The 22,345-nt window shown below is 41.5% G+C and overlaps 1 protein-coding gene across 1 annotated transcript in view; it reads left to right on the top strand.

Moving 5' to 3' along the window:
* The window catches only part of LARS2 (leucyl-tRNA synthetase 2, mitochondrial), a 162,800-nt gene that overhangs the window by 5,239 nt on the left and 135,216 nt on the right, over positions 1-22,345 (top strand). The window contains exons 2-3 of the mRNA XM_006892970.1: positions 1,262-1,390; positions 21,892-21,983. Of these exons, the coding sequence (XP_006893032.1) occupies positions 1,262-1,390; positions 21,892-21,983 (221 nt within the window). The remainder of the gene's footprint in view (positions 1-1,261; positions 1,391-21,891; positions 21,984-22,345) is intronic.

Here is a 22,345-nt window from a genome sequence, read left to right as displayed (position 1 = left end):
GGGAAGCAGAACCTTAAAAAACACTATGAAGGTAAGAACGACAGAAAAAGAAAACATAAAAGAAGGTAGGAATAAAGAAAATAATTGCAGATTGGAGTCGTACAAACAATTAAGTTAGCTGCTAACTTAAAAGTTGGAATCCTTCTAGAGGTACCTAGGAAGAAAGGGCTGGTGATCTACTTCTGCATCATCAGGCCTTTGAAAACCCCATGGAGCACAATCCTGCCCTCACACATGAGTCACCATGAGTTGGAAATGCCTCAAAGGCAACTAGTCTTAGGGAACAGACATATAACCTGGTCAGGGTTAGCCGGCTTTGCTGGGTAAATACCTTTCAGTGGTAAGTAGCCCACAAGAACCTGTTACCGACTTTGGCAGCACAAAGTCCAACAAACATTTGTCCAGCATTCATTAAACCACCACCTGAGGGGGAAAAGATACACAGCGAGAGTCCTTGCATCGCAGGCCTCCTCCCCACACAGGATCAAATAACTACCACCTACCCTTTGAAGGCTGACCTCTCATGCATACCAATCATGACAACATTCCCAGTATTACCCGTGGAAGAACAAAAGTACTAACAGTCAGTGGTCCAATCAGGACTCTCTGCCCTGTGTTCAGATAGATGCGCAGTTTTTATTACAGTCCTCAAAACAAAGCTGCCGCAAGGGAAGCTGGAGAGTTGGATAATTCTGGCCTGAGGTCACCTATGTGTCATTCCTGGGAAGAAGCCAGCTTTGTCATATTAGTGGCTGAAATTTCCATCTTGAAAGGTAAGCTGTTAAAACAGCGAAGCTCGGAGCTTGACTGTTGCTGCATTCACGTCTGGTTGCAGCTAAAGAAAGTTGAGGAAAACGTTCCATTTTTAGAGATGTCACATCTGTGTGCTTCAACTTTTTCTCTTGAATTATATGCATATATGTGTTAAAATTTCACTTGGGAAAAAAATACAGTTCTTTTAGACCTTGCTAAAAACATTAAAGAACCTTTTTTTTCCCTCCAAAGAAGGGGGGAAAAATGAAAAGATTACAAATACTCTGACATGGTTTGGCATCATTTCAGACATTATTTTGCTTTAACCAGGGCTCAGAAGTTTGATTTATGACAATTTTGTCAGTTTACTTTATGGACGAAGTTTGTTTTGAGGGAACCTTTAAAATGTTAAATTGCTACCCTGAATAAAGTTTGAAAAATAGCATGTGTGCACAGGGTTCCGATTAAATGCTTACTGAGTCCTCTTTGGCATGTCATTCTTTCCTAGAAATCAAAGCCCAAGTTTTACGTGTTGTCCATGTTCCCGTATCCTTCCGGCAAGCTCCACATGGGCCATGTGCGGGTCTACACCATCAGTGACACCATCGCGCGGTTCCAGAAGATGAGAGGGATGCAGGTAAGGACACCTCCAGCTGGCACAGCACCAGTCTACCTGGCATGCGACAGCAGGAGTGTGCTAATATGTATTCAAAGGACAGATGAAGAAAACAGACGTTAGTTAAGATTAGGACAGCTTTGAAGATAAACATGAAAGACTCAGCATTTCCTTTTATGAATCAGGAAACATAATAAAGCGTTCACATCAGTTTGGGAGCTGCCCTTTGCTGGATAATGTGCCAGGGATTGGTGAGGGCGGAGTGAAAGGTAGATAGAAATAAGACAGCACATGGGCTCCGGCTAGGAGGAGTTCAGGGTCTGCTGGGGACAAAACACTTATAAATAGGTAATCATTGTACAGGGCAAAGGATGACTCTAGTAATACAAATATGGATCAAACAATGTGCATGAGATGGGAGGTCACAGAGATTTTCCTTATATTTTCCGATTCTGTCATGAATTCTGTCTTAGTTATCTAATGCTGCTATGACAGATGCCATGAGTGGATGGCTTTAACAAACAGCATTGTCTTCTCTTAAATTTAGGGGGCTACAAGTACAAATTCAGGTTGCCAACACTAGAAGGCCCTCTCTGGTGGCTCTGGAGGAAGGTCCTTCTTTCCTTTAGCATCTGTCGGCCTGATGTTTCTTGGTGATCTTCATGTGTCCTGGCTCTCAAGGAGCTGCCTCCCTCAGAGACCCAAGTCCAGAGGGACTCATTCCGTGCCTGGCAGTTCATTCCTGGTGGTGCTGAGGCCCCTCCCATTTCAGCACTTTCCTTCTCTTTTCTCTCTTTTGTTGCTTGTGTACTGTTGAGCCAGAGCTGATTCAAAGCTGCTCCTCCAGTGGGTTTTCAGAGGCTGTAAATTGCATGAGAGGAGATTGCTCATCTTTCTCCCACCAGAGAAGCTAGTGGATTTGAACTGCCTGCTTTCAGGTTGGCAGTGCAACTCTTCACCCACCAGGCTAACCAGAGCTCCTCAGTGAGCTGAAAGAGGCAACTTCCCTGAGTTGGAGCAGGGCTCGGTTGCATTCCACCCTTAATCCTCTTGCATCTGGGTTCTTTTATCAGATTATGGAGGATCATGACATAGTTTCTACGCTATATCATTGCAGATTTGTATTGGGAGGTGGGATTGGGGTGCAGAGGCATAAAATTCATTCCATGACAAAAGTATTTATTTTATAATGGGGAAGAAATTTAATAAGAAAAATATATTTGGGGAGAAATGAGAAAGGTTCTGTTAGTGAGAGAACACCTGATGTGGGTCTTGAAGGGTGTGAAATTTACAGGTAAATCACCTCCCCAAGGTTTAGTTCCCTGTCATCTGTAAAATAGGGATAAAACAGTAACTACCCCATTGGCCAGTTAGGAAATCAAAAGACCAATTGCGTAAGGAAAATCGGCTGTCAGGGACCTCTCAGGAGTGCTGAAGAACAATGACGTCAGTCTAGAGACCAAGGTTCGCCTGATCCAGGCCACGATCTTTACTCTTACTTGTTATGCATCAGAGAGCTGGACAGTGACTAAGGATGATAGAAGAAGAAATAATGCCTTTGAGTTGTGGGGCTGGAGGAGAGTATTGAACATTTTATGGACTGCCAAGAGAAAAACGGGTCTGTCCTAGAGAAGGTGAAACCACCTTGCTCCTTGGAGGCAAAGATTTTGAAACTCGGTCTCACATACTTTAGGCATGTTGCCTGGAGGCAACAGCACAGGAGAGGAAGACCCTAGATGAGATGGATTGATACAGTAACTGGGGTAATGAGGGTAGATGTGTCAGAAACAGTGAGATTAGCTCAGGATAGGGTTTCAGAGATGTTGTGCATAGGGTCACTATGATTTGTAGGCGACTCAAACACGCATACCAACAACAACTACAACATAACAACTGCATTGGCCAGTTAAAAGAAGAAGGTGACTATAATAAAGTGCGTTACATGTACCTATTATGTAGTGTATAAGCAGGAGTAGATAATTTGATAAGCAAAAATGAACATGTTTGATTTCTTAACTTCTATTTCCATGCACGTTGAGTATAGATCCAAATAAAATAACATCCCCGACAACGTCAGTCTTTTCTCCATTTATCATGATGTTTATTGGCTCACTTGTAGGGATTTGTTTTCTTTATGTTGAGATATCCATGTATAATCTTTGGTCTTCAGCAGTAAATGTTTCAAGTCTTCTTTACTTTCCACAAGCGAAGTCACACCATCCGCATTATCACAGATTGTTAGAGAAATTGCCAGTCCTGATGCTGAGTTCTTTCTATAGTCCATCTTTTTGGATTACTTACTCAGCATACAGATTGAAAAAGTATGATGAAAGGCGACACTCTGCACGCTGCTTCCTGATTATAAACCATAGCAGCATTGTCTTGTTTGATTTAAACAACTGCTTCTTAGTCAAGTCACTTTACATGGTAAAACACAGGTAATACATCCTCCTGGTAGTCTCTGTTTTCAACAAGATCCATCTGATCTGAGCAATCATCTCTCTTATTCCATGTCCTCTTCTGAATCTGGCCTGAATTTCTGGCAGTTCACTGTTAATATACTGCTGCAATGATTTTTAAATTATCTTTAGCATAATTTTACTTGTATATGATGTAGCTTCCCGACTAAATCAAGCCTGGAAGCAGGAGCGGCATCCACTTCCGAAATGGCTTGCCTCCGGAAACTCTATGTACGAACAGTGCTCAGGCTGTTCGTTCATAGGGTCGCTATGAGTTGTCTACGACTCGACGGCATTAAACAACAAAACAACATGATGTTAATAATATTGTGGGATAATTTCCACACATTCTGTTGGATTCTTTTTCATTGGAATGAGCACAAATATGAATCTTTTCAGGTGGTTGACCAAGTAGCCACTTTCTAAATTGTTTGACATAAACGGGTGAGCATGTCCAGACTTCAAGTGCTGTGTCTGGAGATCACTGAATGCTGTAAATAAGCCACCTCCCCGCAAACCCCCCAAGCCAGTTGAGAAACATTTACCAACACCTGACTAACTATTCCTGTTATTAACTTTTCAGGGTCTACATAAATATTTCTGCCACCTCCCAGTTTTTTGTAAATCTTTTCTCTTAGAAAGACAAGTGTATCAGTTACCCCAAAAATTTAAACTGAGTTTACATTGGCAACAAAAAGGATTTCTAAAAAGAACAAGTTGTAAGTATCTCTTTGGCACTTGTAGAGTTAATGACTTTCTATTACAAAATCCAGAGGCTGTCGTTTCTCCTTAGGATGGTTAAAGGTAAACCCTGATTTATGGCAGATGTTCTATTTCCCAGACATTACCTTCCATCATCACTGCTATGTTTATTAGAAAGAGGTGGTGCAGAATGACTTGGCTCTTTGCCTGAGTACAGTTCTTTATCTAACTGTGATTCTTAAACCAGATTTGTGTATTTTTCCCCACCTAATGCCACTCTGTTTTGGATAATTAGTACATGTAGACAAACCACTGAACATTAAACTAATACACTCAAACTATATTTATGATAGAGTTCAGGGAGGACTGTTGTTAGCAGATAGGTGTTTGGAGGGTGCAGGTGGGATTTCTAATGTCCTTAGCTACAACAGGATGCTACAGAGAAAGCTTGCGACCCAGCTCCAAGCCCAGAGGGTACTGAAGTGCTCGAATTCAACAGTCAATGTAGAGTCTCTCACTTGTGACTGAGTCTGTGGTCTGGGCAGGATTCTGGAATTGTACCATTTCTAGCTAAAGAACCCTATTCATGTCCTTTAATATCTCCAAATCGAATTCCACTTTCCTCATCTTTAAAAATAAAGATAACAGTATTTCTTTCCTCATAGAGTTGTTGCCAGAATTGGACAAGATATTTCGTGTGTCCGGAGCATAATAACCATTCCTTAATAAGTGGTGTCTGTAATCATTGTTTATACTGATCTGATTTGCCCAGGCTGCTCAGGAAAGCCACTCACCACCAAGTTAATCCCTGCTCTCCTCTCCCCAGAGCATGATGCATACAGTTACCGTTACTCTTTGAGAAGCAGCTTGACAGCAAATCATTGCCTGCAATCTCTTTCATAAATCCTGGGACTTGATTTGTGTGGTACGTGTGAAACCACTGTTTGTCATTTGATTTGCAGTATCTTGGCCTGTGTGATTAGGATGTGTCTTAGATTCTCTTATTCAATTTCTGTTGATCTGTTGAAGATACTAAGCTATCTTTTTTGGTTGTCCTCCAAGTTATTCTTAAATTAATTTCCTTAATCTTTAAGTCCCAGCATCCCACATATGTCAAACCAAGTGAATAACTGGTCCTGTAAGTGTCTGTCAATAGAGAGATAGAAAAATCTCTGTTTGTCAACAGTATGAAAACCTGCTGAGCTCCCTGTCATTTTAAAATCCTTCCTACCTACAATTAGGACTGGTCTCAGAAATGGACCAGAATTAGACTCAGGTCAAGTTCAGTGATTTTTACTTTTAGGAAGTAAGGACTAACTGATTGCACTGTCTGAGTCTGACATGAGTATTGATTAATTCAGTCAATAGTCATTGAACTCCGGCTTTATTCTACACACCGAGGTTTATGCTCTCGTAGATATACTGGAGCCTTAGATTAAAAATTGGGAAGTGAGAAAAATTCAGTAATTTTGCCTTTTTCTATAACTTATTTGTTGGTTTTGCTCTTGAATAGAGATATGTAGAGAAATCCCAAGGCACACTGAAAATAGCAGCATGAGAAGTAAAAGATAAGATGGCACAGAGTTGACTGTCCTCAAGATTGCCCGTGACTTCCGTGGAGCTCTGGCTTTCTCTTTCTCAGCCTCAACACCGTATCGTTTAGTGGACCACTTACTCCTCCTTGATACATCTTGCTCTCTTGGCCTGCCATCCACTACTAAATATTTTCTCCTGCATGGAGGTGCCATCTCACAGTTTACATTTTTTCCTTGTCCTCCTCCATCCCTACTAATTCTTTAGCAGGTTGAGAAAGCTCTTCTTTGTTCTTAATTTACTTAGAGTTTATGTCATGACTGAGTGTTGCTTTTTCAAATGCTTTTATTACCTCTGTTGAGATGATATATGATTTTTACCATTTACTCTGTTAATGCAGTGAATGATACTGATTGATTTTTGTATATTAAACCAGCTTTGGATTCTTGTTATACATTCTGCTTGGAAATTGTGTAATCATCTCTTTGTACATTGCTGGGTTTGCTACATAGGTCATTTTATGTGCATGAGAAATAATGATCTCTCATGGTTTTTTGTTTGTAATATCTTTGTCTTTTTGTTTTTGTTTTTTTTTCTTTGTCTTATTTTGATTTCAGGGTTATGCTGACCTCATTAAAATGAGCGAGGAAATGTTCCCTCCTCTTGTATATGTGACAGCATTTACCAGTGGAACCATCTGGGCCAAAGTTTTTCTTTGTGGGAAATTTTAAAGTGATGAATTCTTTATCTTTGGTGAATATAGGACAATTCAGATTTTCTATTTCTTTGTGTGTGAGTTTTAGTAAGTTGTATTTTCAAAAATTTTGCCCACCTTACCTCAGATTCTATTCTGGGTTACCTTCTAGCTTTTTTATACTCATATCTCTTAGTTAATGTAATATATCCTTAGTTCTTGTGATATTTTTAAAAATTATGAACATTTCCAACATAGGACATTATCACAAACACGCAGACCTACCATCCTTTTGTAGTAGATAATGAGATTTTGACATAGTAGCCTCAATTCAGTTATTAAAATAGCATATTCTGAATTTATTCCTCCATAATCTAATTCTGATTCCTTAATTCAAAGAATTTTTTTTAATATATCGTATTTTAGCATATGGTATTTTTTGTTTTAATTAGGTACTGCTTTTTCGTTAGCTTCACAGGTCCCTACGGACTGCACCACCAGAGATCCTAGAGAGTTTTTAAAATTTTTTTATTCAGTATTTTGTTTCAAGATTTGTCCAGGCATATATGTGTGGAATTAGTTTATCCTTTATAAAGCTGTATAACTATGATAATATTTAATCATTCATTTTCCCCTTGATGACATTTTAGATTGTTTCCATTTTACTTGTACCTGACTCCTTATTTTGCTGTGTGAGAGGTGACATTTTTGGATTATAGAATGTATATAACATCAACATTACTGCATCTTGACAAATTGCTTTTGAAGGTGTTAGTATTGATTTATACTCGCACTACAAGTGAATGACAATTTTTGTTTCCCTATTGGAAGCAGGAGTGGCATCCACTTCCTAAGTAATATGCCTCTGGAAACTATGAACTTTGAGAAATGATGATAGTTATAGAAAGGCTTCGGATCTTTTGTTCATAGGATCTCTATGAGTCATGCTTGACTCAACGGTAATCAACAAGAAACAACAACAATACCCTGATACTTGTAAGTAATGTTGGATTTTTTAAAATTTTTGCTAATTTCATGCATGGAAAATGGCATCTAATAGTGTTTTTTATTACCTCTTCTTGGTTACTCTTCTCATGAGGCTGAGCTGTTTTTATATGCTTGCTATCTGGTGACCTAGTGATAAGGAGTTGTGCCAGCAACCTGAATGGAAGCTGTGATGCTGAACAGGTTTTTGCAGAACCCTCTTTAAGGTGGACTAGGAAGAAAGGCCTGGCCATCTTCTGGGGAAACCCACCAGTGAACTGTATGCTTCACGTCCTCTGATTTGCAGCTCGTCACGGGCGTGGTGCAGGAATGAGCTGTACTTCTTTCTGTTGTGCGTAAGGTCGACCTGAACCTGAAGCCAACTAGATGGCAGCTCATAGTCAGAACATGTGTTCACCACATGCTCCTATCAGTTTAAGCTTCTGTCATTACAAGCTTCACAAGGGCAGGAAAGGTCTCTTTAGCTCCCCTTGGATAAGGATTATCAAATGTTTAATAATAACCAATATTTTTTGAGTATGTACAATCTATGGTGCCCTTTGTTTCCAAGGAGTTCGCAGGCTGGTAAGCCTCAACTATTTGTGAGTTGATTGATACAATGTATTTTTTTTTAATATGCAGCTCTTTTATTTAGGTCTGTACTAGCTGTTCATTGAGACTAGAAATAGCCCCCTCCCAAAAAAGAAACCCAACATGATATTTCTCAAACGTAAGGACTTGCAAATTCTTTGGACTGAAACATAGTAGGTATAAGTTAGAGGTGAAACTGTCATTCAAGTTTATCACTTTGCCAAAACACAAAGTCAACCTCAAACACCTACTTCAGTCTTGATGATGATATCAGTCAGAAAAACTCTTGGTTATACCACAATAATGAACAGTTTGAAATCTATTGGATTAAAACAACCAAAGTTTATTTTTTTTGTTTGTGCTACATACATACCCGATATAGGTCAGCAGATGGGCTCTGTGCATTGTAGGGACCTGGCCAAGAGCAGTCACTGTGGCTGGGGCCAAGGAGAATGAGGAGCCATGCTGGTTTTACATCTTTGTTCCTGTATATATGTCACTTCCGCTCACCTGGCCACCTCTAACCTCACAGAGGAGAAACAAAGTGTTTGTGAACAGTTCTAACAACTATGTGCAGTGATAGATGATCCAGAATATGCGTATCTTGAGCTTCTCTCGTGAGAGTAACAATGATAAGAAAATAAGACATTTTAAAACAGTGAAGGAGAGCTGTTGTTGTTGTTAGGTGCCGTTGAGTTAGCGCTGAATGACGGTTCTGAACCTCACCTGGCATGCTCCCTCATCGTGGTCTCTGACATGCTCAAACCCATTACTACAGTCACTGTCTCTGTCTTTAACCTTCCACCTTTCCCAGCATGGTGTATTTTTTCAAGGACTAGCCCCTTCTAGCAGCATGCCCCAAGTATGTGAGTTGAAGTTTCACTGTCCTTACCTCTAAGGAGCACCCTAGAGGGAGTGATGAATGAGAGCTAACAGACTCCTGAACATGTGCCAGTGGAGTTTGAGGAGCACTACCTAGAACAGAAATTGGGAAGGGTGTATGCCAGGCATGTGTCCTATCTCCATACCTTTTCAACCTGTATGCAGAGCAGATTATCCGAGAGGCTGGGCTCTATGAGGAGATGTGTGGCGTCAGGATTGGTGGAAGATCTATTAATAATCTGTGTTATGCAGTTGATACAACCTGCTTGCTGAAACTGAGGAGGACCTCATGCACTTGCTGCAGAGGGTCAAGGACTGCAGCCTTCAGTATGGACTGAGGCTCAATGTCAAGAAGACAAAAATTCTCACCACTGGACCAATCGGTAGCATCAGGATGGATGGCGAAGAGATTGAGATTGTTCACAGCTTCAGTTTGCTCGGCTCCACGGTCAGCACTCTTGGCACCAGCAGCCAGGAAATAAAAAAACGTATTGCGATGGGAAAGTCTGCTGTTAGGGACCTCTCTAAAGTACTCAAGAGCAACGGTGTTTCTCTGGAGACTAAGGTGCGCCTGATACAGGCCATGGTTTTTGCAATCACTTGTTATGCATCAGAGAGTTGGACAATGACTAGGGAGGATAGACTGAGAATTGATGCCTTTGAGTTGTGGTGCTGGAGAAGAGTATTGAATGTACCATGGACTGCCAAGAAAACAAACAGATTCATCCTGGAGAGGGTTAAACCAGGCTACTCCTTGGAGGCAAGGATTCTGGGGTTTCATCTGACATACTTTGGACATGTTGTAAGGAGAGACAGGTCTTTAGAGAGGGACAACATGCTGGGTAGAGTAGAGGGACAGCGCAGGAGGGGAAGTCCCTCTATGAGATGGATTGATTCAGTGACTGGGGTAATTGGGATGGGTGTGTCAGAGGCAATAAGATTGGCACAGGATAGAGCAGGGTTTAGGGCTGTTGTACATAGGGTCGCTATGAGTCACAAACGACTCAACCGCACATAACAACAACAACAACAACCTAGAACAGAAGTCAGGAAATAAGGAGATGAACTGCACGGGGAAAGTCTGCAGTTAGAGACCTCTCCAGATTATTGAGGAGTAATGATGTCAGCTTGAGAACTAAGCTGTGTCTGATTCAGGCCATCATCTTTCTGATCACTTGCTATGCATCTGAGCAGTGAATAAGGATGACAGAAGAATTGATGCCTTTGAGCTGTGGTGTTAGAGAAGAGCACTGAACATCCTGTGGGCAGCCAGAAGAACAGACAAATATGTCTTGGAGAGGGTGCAGCTGGAATGCTCTCTGGAGACAAGAATGATGAGGCTTCACCTCACATACTTTGGGCATGATGCTAGTTGGGGCTATCCCTTGGAGAGGGACATGACGCTGGGAAGAGTGGCGGGTTGATGAATGAGAGGAAGACCCTCAACCAGGTGGATTGACATGGTGACTGCCACAGTGGGCTCTGGTATGTCAGGAAGTGTGAAGATGGCACAGGACAGGACGGGGTTCAGATCCCTTGTTCATGTGCACCTTGTTGACACAAAACAATAAGAACAACTTAGAACATAAAGTTGTCACCCTCAAGTATGTCCTCCAGCCGTTTAAGCTCTGTAAGCCGTTCTGTATTGTGGCCTCGGTTCTTAAACATTAGAATGCTTAATGACTCCCTCAGGAGCGTGCCAAAAGGCACATTCTGATTTTATAGCTCTCGGAGTGGGCAGAGGAATCTGCATTTTAAATAAGCATTCCAGGCAATTCTCGTGTAAGTGGTCTGGGTTCAGCATTTAGAAAAATATCATGAATGGGAGGGATTGTGCCTCCTACATAGTTGTGGTTCTCTAGGTTCAAAACCAGACGGTGCTGGAGTGAGAAGGCAGCGAACGATCACCGACAGCTGGCCAAGCCATGGGTATGTGTGTGCATTAGATGCGAACTTTCTAAGGAGGTGGTCTGGGAGTGATAAATCAGTCAATCAGGAGTTAGATCTTCAGTCAGCAGCAGTGAGGACTCCAGTCCCACCACCCTCACAGATTTATCGAGAGGTTCTTGTGAGATGATCAGTGAGGAGACGTTAGAAACTGTAATGTAGTTTCCCAGTGTAGCCTGATGACTAGTTTGTGTGTTTAAGGAAGGGCCATTTGAAGTCAGAGATAAATGATTCTCTTTCAGTAACCAGTAGAAGTCAGTCCTGCCAACTGGTTTCTTCTTAAACTCATAGGATGCCTGATGACATATTTAAAGCTTCGGACCATATGGTGATTCTGTTGTGTTTTCATATGTTGTGTGCACAGATGGTGGGGAAAATAAAATTACCCGCCTCCCACCTCGGCTGGCTCCCCAGCACCTTCTGGTCCAGAATCGGGTGATTAAAACATCAAGATGCCAAGTCCCCCTCACAGAGCTGGGCTTGGACTAATGTGTTGCAGGCACAAAACCACCAGGCACTGCCCAACTCAAGCAGATTCCGCTCCAGCCTTTTTGCCGAGGGTTGGGGTTGTTTTTTTTTTTTTTTGTCCAGGAGGGAGGATATTCAGGCTGTGTGTTTGGTGGCTGCATAATCCTAATGTAATTATGCACAATGTCAGGAAGCCAGGGGAAGTTCATAGCGGGTGAACAATAATGTATGTTTCATCAATCTCCACTTTGCCAGTCAGTCAACAAGTGTTTATTAAGTGGGCTGCATGGCATTTGGTTTTCAAATTTTCCAGTCTCTGTAGCATCTGAAAGTAGATGGTGAGTTTCCACAGCTGATCTTCGCAGATGACATTTGAAGGGGAGAATGAGTTGCTGGTCCAGGGCCTTGATTGGCAAGCAGCTGGTTTACCTGGCTGCCAGTTCACCTCCACATTCTTGGAGCAGGAGCTTTTGCTGTGGACCACTCTCTGTGGATTTTTCACTCTAAAGCCAGTCCCTTGCATTTGATCTCTGGGCTGTAATAATGCTGATTGTTGTTGATAGGTATCATTGGATTGACTAGACTTACTTAGTACCCTGTGAACAACAGATAGGACCAGTGCCCCGCGGGTTAGTTACATTTACTAACCCAAAGTACTTGTCTTTCTCATTTCATGGAAACAAAGGCTATTGAACCTCCTCAAAAGAAACAGTGACCCTGAAAATAGCTATTTTCTGAGAAGGTTTCCATGCAGCTCTCAATTAGAAGCTGGATTGATGTCAAATAAAAAGTGTCATTTTGTGATGAAAGGAACAGAGAGCTGATCGAGCATTCTTGGGGAACTATAGGCTGTTTCATAGTAACAATTGTGCTGCTTTTCTTTCTGTGGGAAAAGGTAAGTAACTGGAGTGTCCTCCTCCGATTGCATAGCACGTGGTCTTACTGTGTTGGAAGAAGGACTAGCTCTTGTCTCATCCTCTTCTTTTTAAATTTTTTTTGAATGGATTTCTTTGCCGTAAGAAGCTTAAATTCCTTTAATATGCCTGTGGACTTTATGAGAGAGCATGTGACAATTTTGTTTGCTTTTGTTTGTAATTTTTTTACTGTGATTTTAACAAAAGTTTATAGAAAACTTGGATTTCCATTCACTCATTGTTGCACATTTTCCTCCCTACCCTATCCCGCCCCAGCTTGTTTTTCTCTTTGAAAAATTCATTCATTGTTGCGCAAAGACAAATGGATATGGGGAACCCAAGGGGAAAGTAGGAAGAGTGTTGTTGCATCGAGAGAATTGCAGCTAATGTTGTCAGACAGCATACGTTATGAACTATTGAATGGGAAATTAATTTGTCCTGTAAACTTCCACCCAGGCGATGATAAATATCATGTATGAAAGATGTGCAATCAACTAAAAAAAATTTTTTTATTATAATATGCTCAGTATTTTAAAATATTTTTCCCTTAAAAAATATTAAGACTAGATAAAGCTATAATCCTCTTGGATCCCTTTTGTCTCCACTAGGCCCCTTGTGATCGTTATTTCTGGCATTTTCCCGAGTCTGTCCCTCCTGAGTATCATCTGTAACTGTCTCCTCCTTTATTTGTTTCTCTTCATCTGCTTGCCATCCAGCCAACCTCTTGGCCAGCAGATACCTACAGTTCAGCTCAGAGGGAACAGGAGACCCTGCCAAGTGTGGACATGGCCACATAACTGTGCCCATGCCAGAATCTGGCCTCATGGCAGCTTTCAGACGTCACTTTCTGGAAAGCCGTGGTCTCACACTGCCAGGGCGCCTTAGATAGCTGTGTTCGCCTCATCACTAACTCCTGATCTCCTCACTCTCATAGCTGATGACCACCCAGCCGTGACTCCCCTTCGATATATCCCCACATTACAGTAGCTTTCCCAACCCTGCCAGTATTCCCATGCTAGTCTGTGGCCAGTTTGCTGTCAGATATCCACCCACCACTTTGCTTTATGTGGCAGAAGGGCTAACCTTTGGAGGCCATGTGGTCTGGTCTTAGCTGACCTCTAGCAGGTTTTGGATAATAGGAAACCCTGGCTAGCTTGGATGGCAGTCGGTGGGGAAGCCAGGGAATTTCTTCTCTCTGATTGGTTAACTTCTCCTCCTTCAATCCAGTTTCACCTTGGCTGACCCAGCCTACTTCACCTTCTGCAGCTGACCTCAGCCTTGGACTCTGCTAACATTGCCTCCTCCCTGGGTCTCTCCCATCTCAGGCGGTGGCTTCTTGCTGTTGTGAGTGCCAGGCGGTTTCATTGACCTCTTGTCTTCTCACCCAAATTTAAATACTTACAAGAAACAAGAGTTTTTCAGACTTTGGATGTTTACTTCATGGATTTCCAGGTTAAGGCTACCAGGACTTTATTAATTTTGTCTCTGAATATTTTTACGTTTATTATATTATAATGATAGTTAGTAGTCTTCTGCCATACTTTGTGATGTCACATTTCCATCTTTCCAATCAGTACATAGGTCTTTTCTTTTTTCTTTAAATTTTATTTATTTTTGTTGTTGCTGCCAAGATAGCCATCAAACTAAGTCACTGGTTTCTACACTTGAGTGCCCTTTCTTTGAGTTTTTCAGCTAGTCTCATTTTCTTTTTCTATCTTTGTCGTTGTCCTTTTATGCCTTGTTTCTCCCTCACTAACCTAGACTAACTGCCCCTTAGGGTTTTTTTTTTTTTTTTAAAGTTTTTTTTTTATTTAATTCTTTGAGTTGCTATTGCCAATTTGATAACGTGGAGAATTCTTAAAAGAGCATAATCTTCTAGACCTATTTAACAAGGTAAGCCAAACTATTGTTAGGTTTTAAGGTGACGTTAGGTGGTATTTTTGATACAAGTTTTGAAGACTATGTTAAGGACAATCATTTCAGGGGTTTATCCAGCCCCCATGACTCCAGAAAGCCTGAAGTCCATGAGAATTTGAATTATTAGTCTGCATTTCCCTCCCTTTTTGTCAGGACTCTTCTATGGAACATTCACTGGGGTAGCCAGCCATTACATAGTTCTTCAGGTCCCATGGCCAAGGAGGCCGTTGTTCATAGTGGCAATTGGCCATTCATTCCATATCCTCTTCCTGTGCCTGACTTCCTTTCTTATTCCAGGTAGAGACCAACTTCTGTGGCCTTGGATGGCCACTTGCAACTCTGTAAATAGCCTAGAAACTATGCATCAAACTAGGAGATAGAGCAGAAGCACATTGCTAGGCCAGTTAACTGGTATGCCCATAAAACCATGACTCTAATCCTCTAAACCATGGAACCAAATGTGTGCATTTCAATGTCATTTACTTCAACAGATGCGAAAATATGTCAGATATTCGGAAAAATATTCTAAAGTCATATCCATGAAACAAACACTCAAATCTGAGAAGTAGTTAAGAATGGAAAGATTCCAGATGAGTCCCAGAATATAAATCTAGATGTTGTTGTTATGTGCCATTAAGTCACCTATAACTTGGAGCGACCTATGAACAACGGTTCTGATATTTTGGGGGATAAATTTCCTGGTTGGCAGACGTGAGCTATGAGAACAGTTAATTCAGAAACTATGGCAGACGTGGCCGACTTCCCGTTGCCTTTCTGAGGCTGTTTATTGCATGGAGGAGATTGCCTATCTTTGTCCTAAGGAGCTGCCAGTAGATTGGAACTGCCAGAGAGATGACACCTTTGGGTTAGCAGCCTAACCCCCTGTGGACTAGGCCTAGGAAGAAAGAAATAGGAGTTTTCAAACCAAAAAGGAGAGTAGGGTTCTGAGGAATGATTTCAACTGTGGTCAGACATAACATGACCAAGGACAAAGAAAATGAGTAACATCTACGTCAAATAGAGGTGTTTGATCTGAATGATGCTTAAGAGACCAAGACGTGAATGAGGTTGGAAAAATAAGTGGCTGAGATGTTGCTCGATGTTGTTATGTTGACTTCGATTCTGAGCAGCCCCGTGTATGACAGAGCAGGACACTGGCCAGTTCTGCCCCGTCCACACGAGCCCTGCTATTCCTGAGCCCATTGGTACATTCACTGTGTCACTGAGGGCCGTCATTGTTGGGTTGGGGTGGTTTTTCTTTCTGACCCTCTTTTTTTCTTCTTCTTCTTTCAGTTTTTATGGTTTATTTAGCACAAATAAAATGTGCAAACAAGCGTTCTATTCATTTTCTTTATTGCTGACCCTCTTCTTACCAAGTACGTTGTCTCTCTCCAGGGATTGACTCCTCCTCATAACCTGATGTTGTGGTTAAATGCTCTTGACTAGACTGACTCATGACGGCCCTCTCAGCCCTGCACCATTTCTCCCCGTTTCTGTTGTGCCTCCGCCCATTGTTTCTGTCTCCATATCAATCCATGTGGCTAAGGTTCTTCCTGTCTTTTTTATTTATTTATTTTTTTTATCTAACAACAAATGTTTTGTTGAGCAAAAGAAACAAGGCATAGAAGGCATACATGCAATAGGATTCAATGATACAAAACTTGAAAAATCAGGCAAAACTCAGTAATACATTGTCTAGGCCAGCATACATACCAGATACAGCTTGTGAAAAGGAGGAACAAAGGAATGATTGTGCAGTCCATGTTGGCCAGCTAACTGAAAGGTTAGTCTTTCAAGCTCATCAGTCGCTTCATGGGGGGACATAGTCTCTGCCCATTAAAAAAAATTTAAAAAAAAAATCTTCCTCTTTCTTAACCCTCTGATTTTCCAAGAATTGTGTCCTCCAGGACCTGGCGCCTCTTGTTAAGATGCCCAAAGTATGTGACATAGTATCACCACCCTTGCTTCTGAGGAAGAACGCGATCATAATACACAACCAGAAAGTAGGTGCTATTGGGAGGGGCGGAGAGACCAGCTTTAGCCTTTAGTAATACTGCCAGTCTCTGTTCCTTTTCCCTCTTGGCTGAATCATAGCAGAAGTATGAGATCTACACTTGATCCCTGGAGTGCTGGGAAACTCAGGGTCTAAAAATGATGGAATCCCTTACCATAATCAAGATGCTAAAAGAACTTTGCCAAAATTAGTACTCTTTTATTCTCTCTGTTGTTGTTGTTTGATGCCGTCGAGTCATAGACGACTCATAGCAACCCTATGAACGAAAGGCCTGAGCACTGTTCGTACACAGAGTTTCCGGAGGCAAGCCATCTCAGAAGTGGATGCCGCTCCAGCTTCCAGGCTTCATTTAGTCGGGAAGCTCCAGCCAACACTGTCCACCATGGGTACCCATTACCACGATTGGCACATCAAGCCATTCTCTCTAGGGAGGACATTTGGCTTTGGTTAACTTTTTGCAAGAATATTAAATATGAAATTTCAACGTTTTTATCACTTTATTTTCCTAGGCTCAATAGTATATAAGCTAAGAATATCCTATTTTTTTGTAAAAAAAATGTTATTTCCACTTGAAAACAAAAACAGAAATGTGTATTACATAAACTCAATCTTTGGGGTGTGGAGTTTTTTTTATTTCTCAATATTTCTCAAATGACAGTCTCTGTATTGACTTACTTTAAAAATGTGGATGGTACCAACTAAACAGAATGTTAATAGGCAGAAACATTGAACAGGTGCCATTTTGGCAGTTCCAGCAAAGACACCAAGTGGTAATTAACTTTTCCCATCCTCGTTGCATGGTTACACAACAGTCACGTTATCCTGCCAATGAAGCAGCTGTAGGAGAAGTTAAAGCGCAGCTGGAAGCTCAACTCAGGTATTGTCTGTGGAAGTGTTACAGAACTTTCTAGTAATTCAGCACTTATCTCCCAGACTGAGCTTTTTTAAAAAAAACAAAAGACCACAGCTACACTCTTGCAAATGAAAAAAAAAATAAAAAATAAATAAAAAACTGTGAAGCTTAACAGTTAAGGTAGGAAACTGATTGTCACATGTGGATCAAGTCACACTCAAAAGAAAGCTTATCCCAAAGGTGTTCGTTTTCCTTCAGATTCTTCACTACCAGAGACAGAAACCCAACTCAGGATGGCGTAAGCAAAAAGAAGAGGGATGTTTTTGTGTTGGTTTTTTTTTTTTAAATCTGGCTGTAATTAACAGAATGAAAGGAAAGATTTTAGGAACCAGGCACACTAGGAGTTAAGATCAGTTCCTTGAAGGACATTAGCCCCCTCTCTCCCCATCACCTATTTCTGCTTCTCTTCACACTCCATCTTTATTTTTTAAGACATCTCCACAGGGTCGGAGGCAGGGCCATCTGGAGCCCTGGGCTTTTGTCCTTACAACTCCAGACCAAGGAGGGAATAACGCCCCAACCCACTACCCACCGCCTGCCACCAGGTTGCAGACATGTGAGGAGAAGACCTCTGATTGGCCCAGCCTTAGGCACATGCCTCCCTGTGATGCCAGTGCCTGGTTTCTGAGCTTGGCAGAGCCCACCAGGACTAAGTGACGCTGGAGGGTCAGATTCCCAGAAAAAGGCAAGGATGCTCTTTGGGAGGCTGAAGCACTTTGAGTCTACCCCACTTAGCAAGAGGAAAAGAACCCGATTGAGATTTGTCTAGTCAGGTTCCTATCACTGCGTAGAGAGGATGTACTTGGGGAATATATGTATAAAGATACTGCACTTTTCTCCCTTTCTTTATATTACATGAGTACATTTGCACCACGTCCCCTGCCGGCCCGAAACCTTCCACGTTTGCAGCTCAGTGGCACTGATTATCGCTCTCCTCATCCAAACACCCCGCCACCATTAACATCAACTGAACATCACTTTTTTTTTTTTTTTTAATTTTTGTGTGTGTGTACCGTCAAATCAGATCTGACTGGTACAGGAGGAGATTGTCCCTCCTTCCCCGGCAGAGCATCTGGTGGGTTCGAACCGTGCACCTCTGGGATTGTAGTTGCAGCTCCTTGCCACTAGGCCACCAAAGCTCCCCTGAACATCACTTTGATATAAGCAGGAGCCTCTCCTGTCCTCTTCCCTCTCATGCTCGGTAACCATTAACAAACTCGTGTCTGTCTGTGTGTGTGTGTGTGTGTGTGTGTGTGTGTGTGATATATGTATGTACATTTGCTAATTTCACACAAGTGAGATCATGCACTGTTTCTTCTTTTGAGACTTAGCATAATGTCTTCAAATTTCATCCATTTTGTGCTATATACGAAGGCTTCATTTCTCTTTCTTGTGTAATGTTCCACTGTGTGCATATACCATCCTTTACTTATTTATTCAGCTGTTGATGAATGATTCAGTTGTTTCCCTCCTCAGCTGTTGTGGAAAGTACTGCTTCTGTTTGTGCTCCTGCTTTCATTTCTTATGAATGTATTCCCAGGATTGGTATTGCTGATACCAATAAGCTGATACCGTAGGCTGATAATGTGTTCAACCCTTTGACAAGCTGTCAGACTCTTCCACAGTGGCTGCCCGATTTTACATTCTCACCAAAAATGGGTGAAAGTTCTAGTTTCTCCTTAACTTTGGCAATACTTGTTCTCCAATTTCTCCCTCCCCTTCTCATTGCCATTCTAATAGGGGTAAATTGGCATCTCATTAAGGTTTAAAATTTAAAAAAGATACACACATATACCTGTATTGTATAGACGATGAACAGGATACCAGGGTGGGTGGCGGGGGGGAAATTGGATGTCAATTTACATTTAATTGGTTCTACAAGGCTATATGGTAGATATATTTGATAGGTTTTATTTTCTGCTGAATACTTTTCTCTGTTGACCAAATTAACTACAGTGAAGATGCATTACTTCTATAATCTAGAAAAAGAAATGATTCTTAAAAGAAAACAAGACCTGTTTCTTCAGGTGAAAATGCCCCACTCTGTTACACATGGACGATGAGGTGGTGTCACCAGCTAGTGCTTCTGAATGTTCATCATCATCATCATCATCACAAGGAAAAGTATTTGAGTAAACGCTTAGGTTCTCAGCAAAACGACAAACAAATAGCAGATGTCTTTCCTGACGTAGGCGGAGCCTGTCCTTCCAAGGCTGTCCTCTGATGCCACAGCACACACTTCACATTGTCATTCCTGTTCACAGCCTCTAAGTTCGCTTGCGAGAACTTGCTGCCAAAGCGGTGGCTGAGCTGGGACTGTCATCTATTTGAAGAAAAAATGTCTCACTAGCCTATTCTTGATAAGGAAATTGCTGCTAGTGGACCCGAGCCAGGCTGCTCACTCTCTCTGGGCTGCAGTTTCTTAAACTGTCAGAAAAAAGGGGAGAGGGATATATCTCAAAAGCCTCTTTGAGCACTGCGATCTTGTGCTTCCTTCTTTGGAGAGTGGGCATGTTTTATATGAAGTGATTAAAAATTAGAGATATGCAATGTTTAGTGCCCATGATGTGTTCTGCATAATAGGATGTTATGCGATTTGGACATTGTCCAAATACAAGTATTAAAAACCCTTGGCGAGCTTGCTTCCGGTCATCCTTGTCACCTATCTTGGAGCCGGTGCTGCTGCTGGCAGAGGCTGGCAAGAGGTGACTTCGGAAACAGAGATGAGGGAGGAGAGAACAGCCCCTCCTGCTATTCCTCCCGCCCGCCAGATGGACAGAGTTCCAGATCCCATGCACAGAGCCATGTCCTCTGCCTCTCCTGCCTCTATCTTTGTGGATATCTAGCACTTTAGGAGACTGTGTTTGGGATCTTTAAAATCTTTAGAGAAGGCTTCTTTCTCTTTAAAACAAACAACCTTATGAAACCACAGATGTCTATTTGCTTGGACAAATAATACACTTGTCCACTAGTTGACCTATAATAATTTTTAGTCATAAAAAGAATAGTTAACCCAATATACATCATTTTACTGTATGGCACGCATTTGCTCTAAACTCTATTTATATATAACTCCACTACTCAACACAACAATCTAATGAGATCTCATCTCAACTTACTTCCGTTAAGTAGGAACTGACTCGTAGTTGATCCTCTAGGACGTTTTTGAAGGTTGTAAATTGCAAGGGAGGAGATTGCCCATCTTTCTCCCTCCACCTCTCAGCACGAGAGAAACGCCCCCTTGGATCAGCAGGACGACTCTGTCTACAGAGCTCCCTTCTGATGAGTTACTGTTGTTATCCCCATTTCACATATGAGACGACTGAGAGGCGATGGGGTAATGACATGTGCAACAGTTTCTTTACTAAAAGCATAGTTGTTGTGTCCATTAAGTTGATTCTGACTATGATAGCTAGCAATTTGCAATTGATTTAGAAATATAGGAAACTTTGGGAATTAGTGTCAGACCTATATACAACTTGATTAATTATTTAGCTATCATCTGTCTCAAAAATTATTCTATAGGATACCTTTGTAACTCCCCCCCCCCCCGCATTCTTTTCTCAGTTTCCATATGTCTAGCTGTTTGAGGAGGAGTAGAATGTTCCTTTCTTATTGATAGAGAAAAAGGAAATGAACTTTAGGGAGAAATGAAGAGAGCAACATTCACAATGGCAAAAACAACTGGTACTTTATTTTGGGGGAAAAGATGTAGGAGAAGAGGAGAACAGCTGTTGTCTCTGGGACAAGCCCAGGCCAGTCTCTGCGTCCTGTGCACCAAGCTGTGCTTGATTCAGGCAATTCATTGTGGAAAAATGTCTCCAGTCCCGTTAGGAAGGAGAGCTGAGAGATCCTAGATTTTGGTCAGTGCAGAGATGAACTCCATGGAGCTACCAGTCGGCCCTTCAGTCCTGTGATTTTCCAGGGCAGTGCTGTTCAAGAGCAGGTTCTGCCAGCAGTGGGTGTATTCTGTATCTGCAGTGTTAGCCTTCAGTCCTGCCCCACATGAGCGGCTGTTAGACACTTGAATAGTACCCAGTATGAGTGAGGGGTTTTTACTTTAATAAAATAGATAGTTGGTAGCTACTACATTGAACAGTACAGCTATTTAATTGAAAATATTCAGTATATTGAATAACTGTACATTTTATATATGCATATTTCTGAAATGAAATTATTCTTTGGAAAAGTAATTCGAGCTCGTCACAGAAAGTGCAGACAATAAGAAGAAAGTACAAAGTATTCACAGAAATTGCACATTCCACTTTGTCTAAGCCAAAAGGCCGAGAAGCGATGAAATTGCACATTCCGAGATGAGTTCTGAACACACTTTGGTGTTCAACCAAAGGCTTCTACGCTTACGACAACAGGTAGCCAACAGGTTTTATAAGCATAGTTTAAAATGGTCCAGAAAGGGTTAATACACTTTAGTTGAGAAGAATGCTATTTTCTGCTTGCAAAGAATACTGATAGAGGCTTAACAATTTTCTCTTCTGGGAACCAGGTCATCAATCCCATGGGATGGGATGCATTTGGATTGCCTGCCGAAAATGCAGCTATTGAGAGAAATTTGCATCCAGAAAGCTGGACCCAAAGGTATGTATTTACTGTCCGTTCAGACACTTAGATTCAGAAACCTTTAAACCTTTTTCTAAAACCCATGTACAAGAAATTGCAAGCAAAGCAAATAAATCAAAACATGTCAGTCTGGCAAATAGTACACAAATTCTGTCTATATTATTGATGTTTCTCTTTTAGCATTGCTGTATTCTTATCTAAGAGATAACAAAGACATTTAGACTTTTGATCTGTGTGTTCTTTTTGGTGCTTTGTTATTTACAAAGTTATTCTCCCCTTTGAGTTATTTGCATTTGGAAGAGAAAAGGGCAAGGATCACATTTATTACATTTCTGTGATGCTTTTCATCCTTGTCTTCGTAGTGTGACCCACACGCAGAT

Source organism: Elephantulus edwardii, unplaced genomic scaffold, assembly GCF_000299155.1.
Source record: "Elephantulus edwardii isolate Elephantulus edwardi_28Jun2011 unplaced genomic scaffold, EleEdw1.0 scaffold00121, whole genome shotgun sequence".
Taxonomy (NCBI): Eukaryota; Metazoa; Chordata; class Mammalia; order Macroscelidea; family Macroscelididae; genus Elephantulus; species Elephantulus edwardii.
The sequence above is the reverse complement of the archived record's forward strand: the minus strand, read 5'-3'. Positions and strand labels throughout refer to the sequence as shown.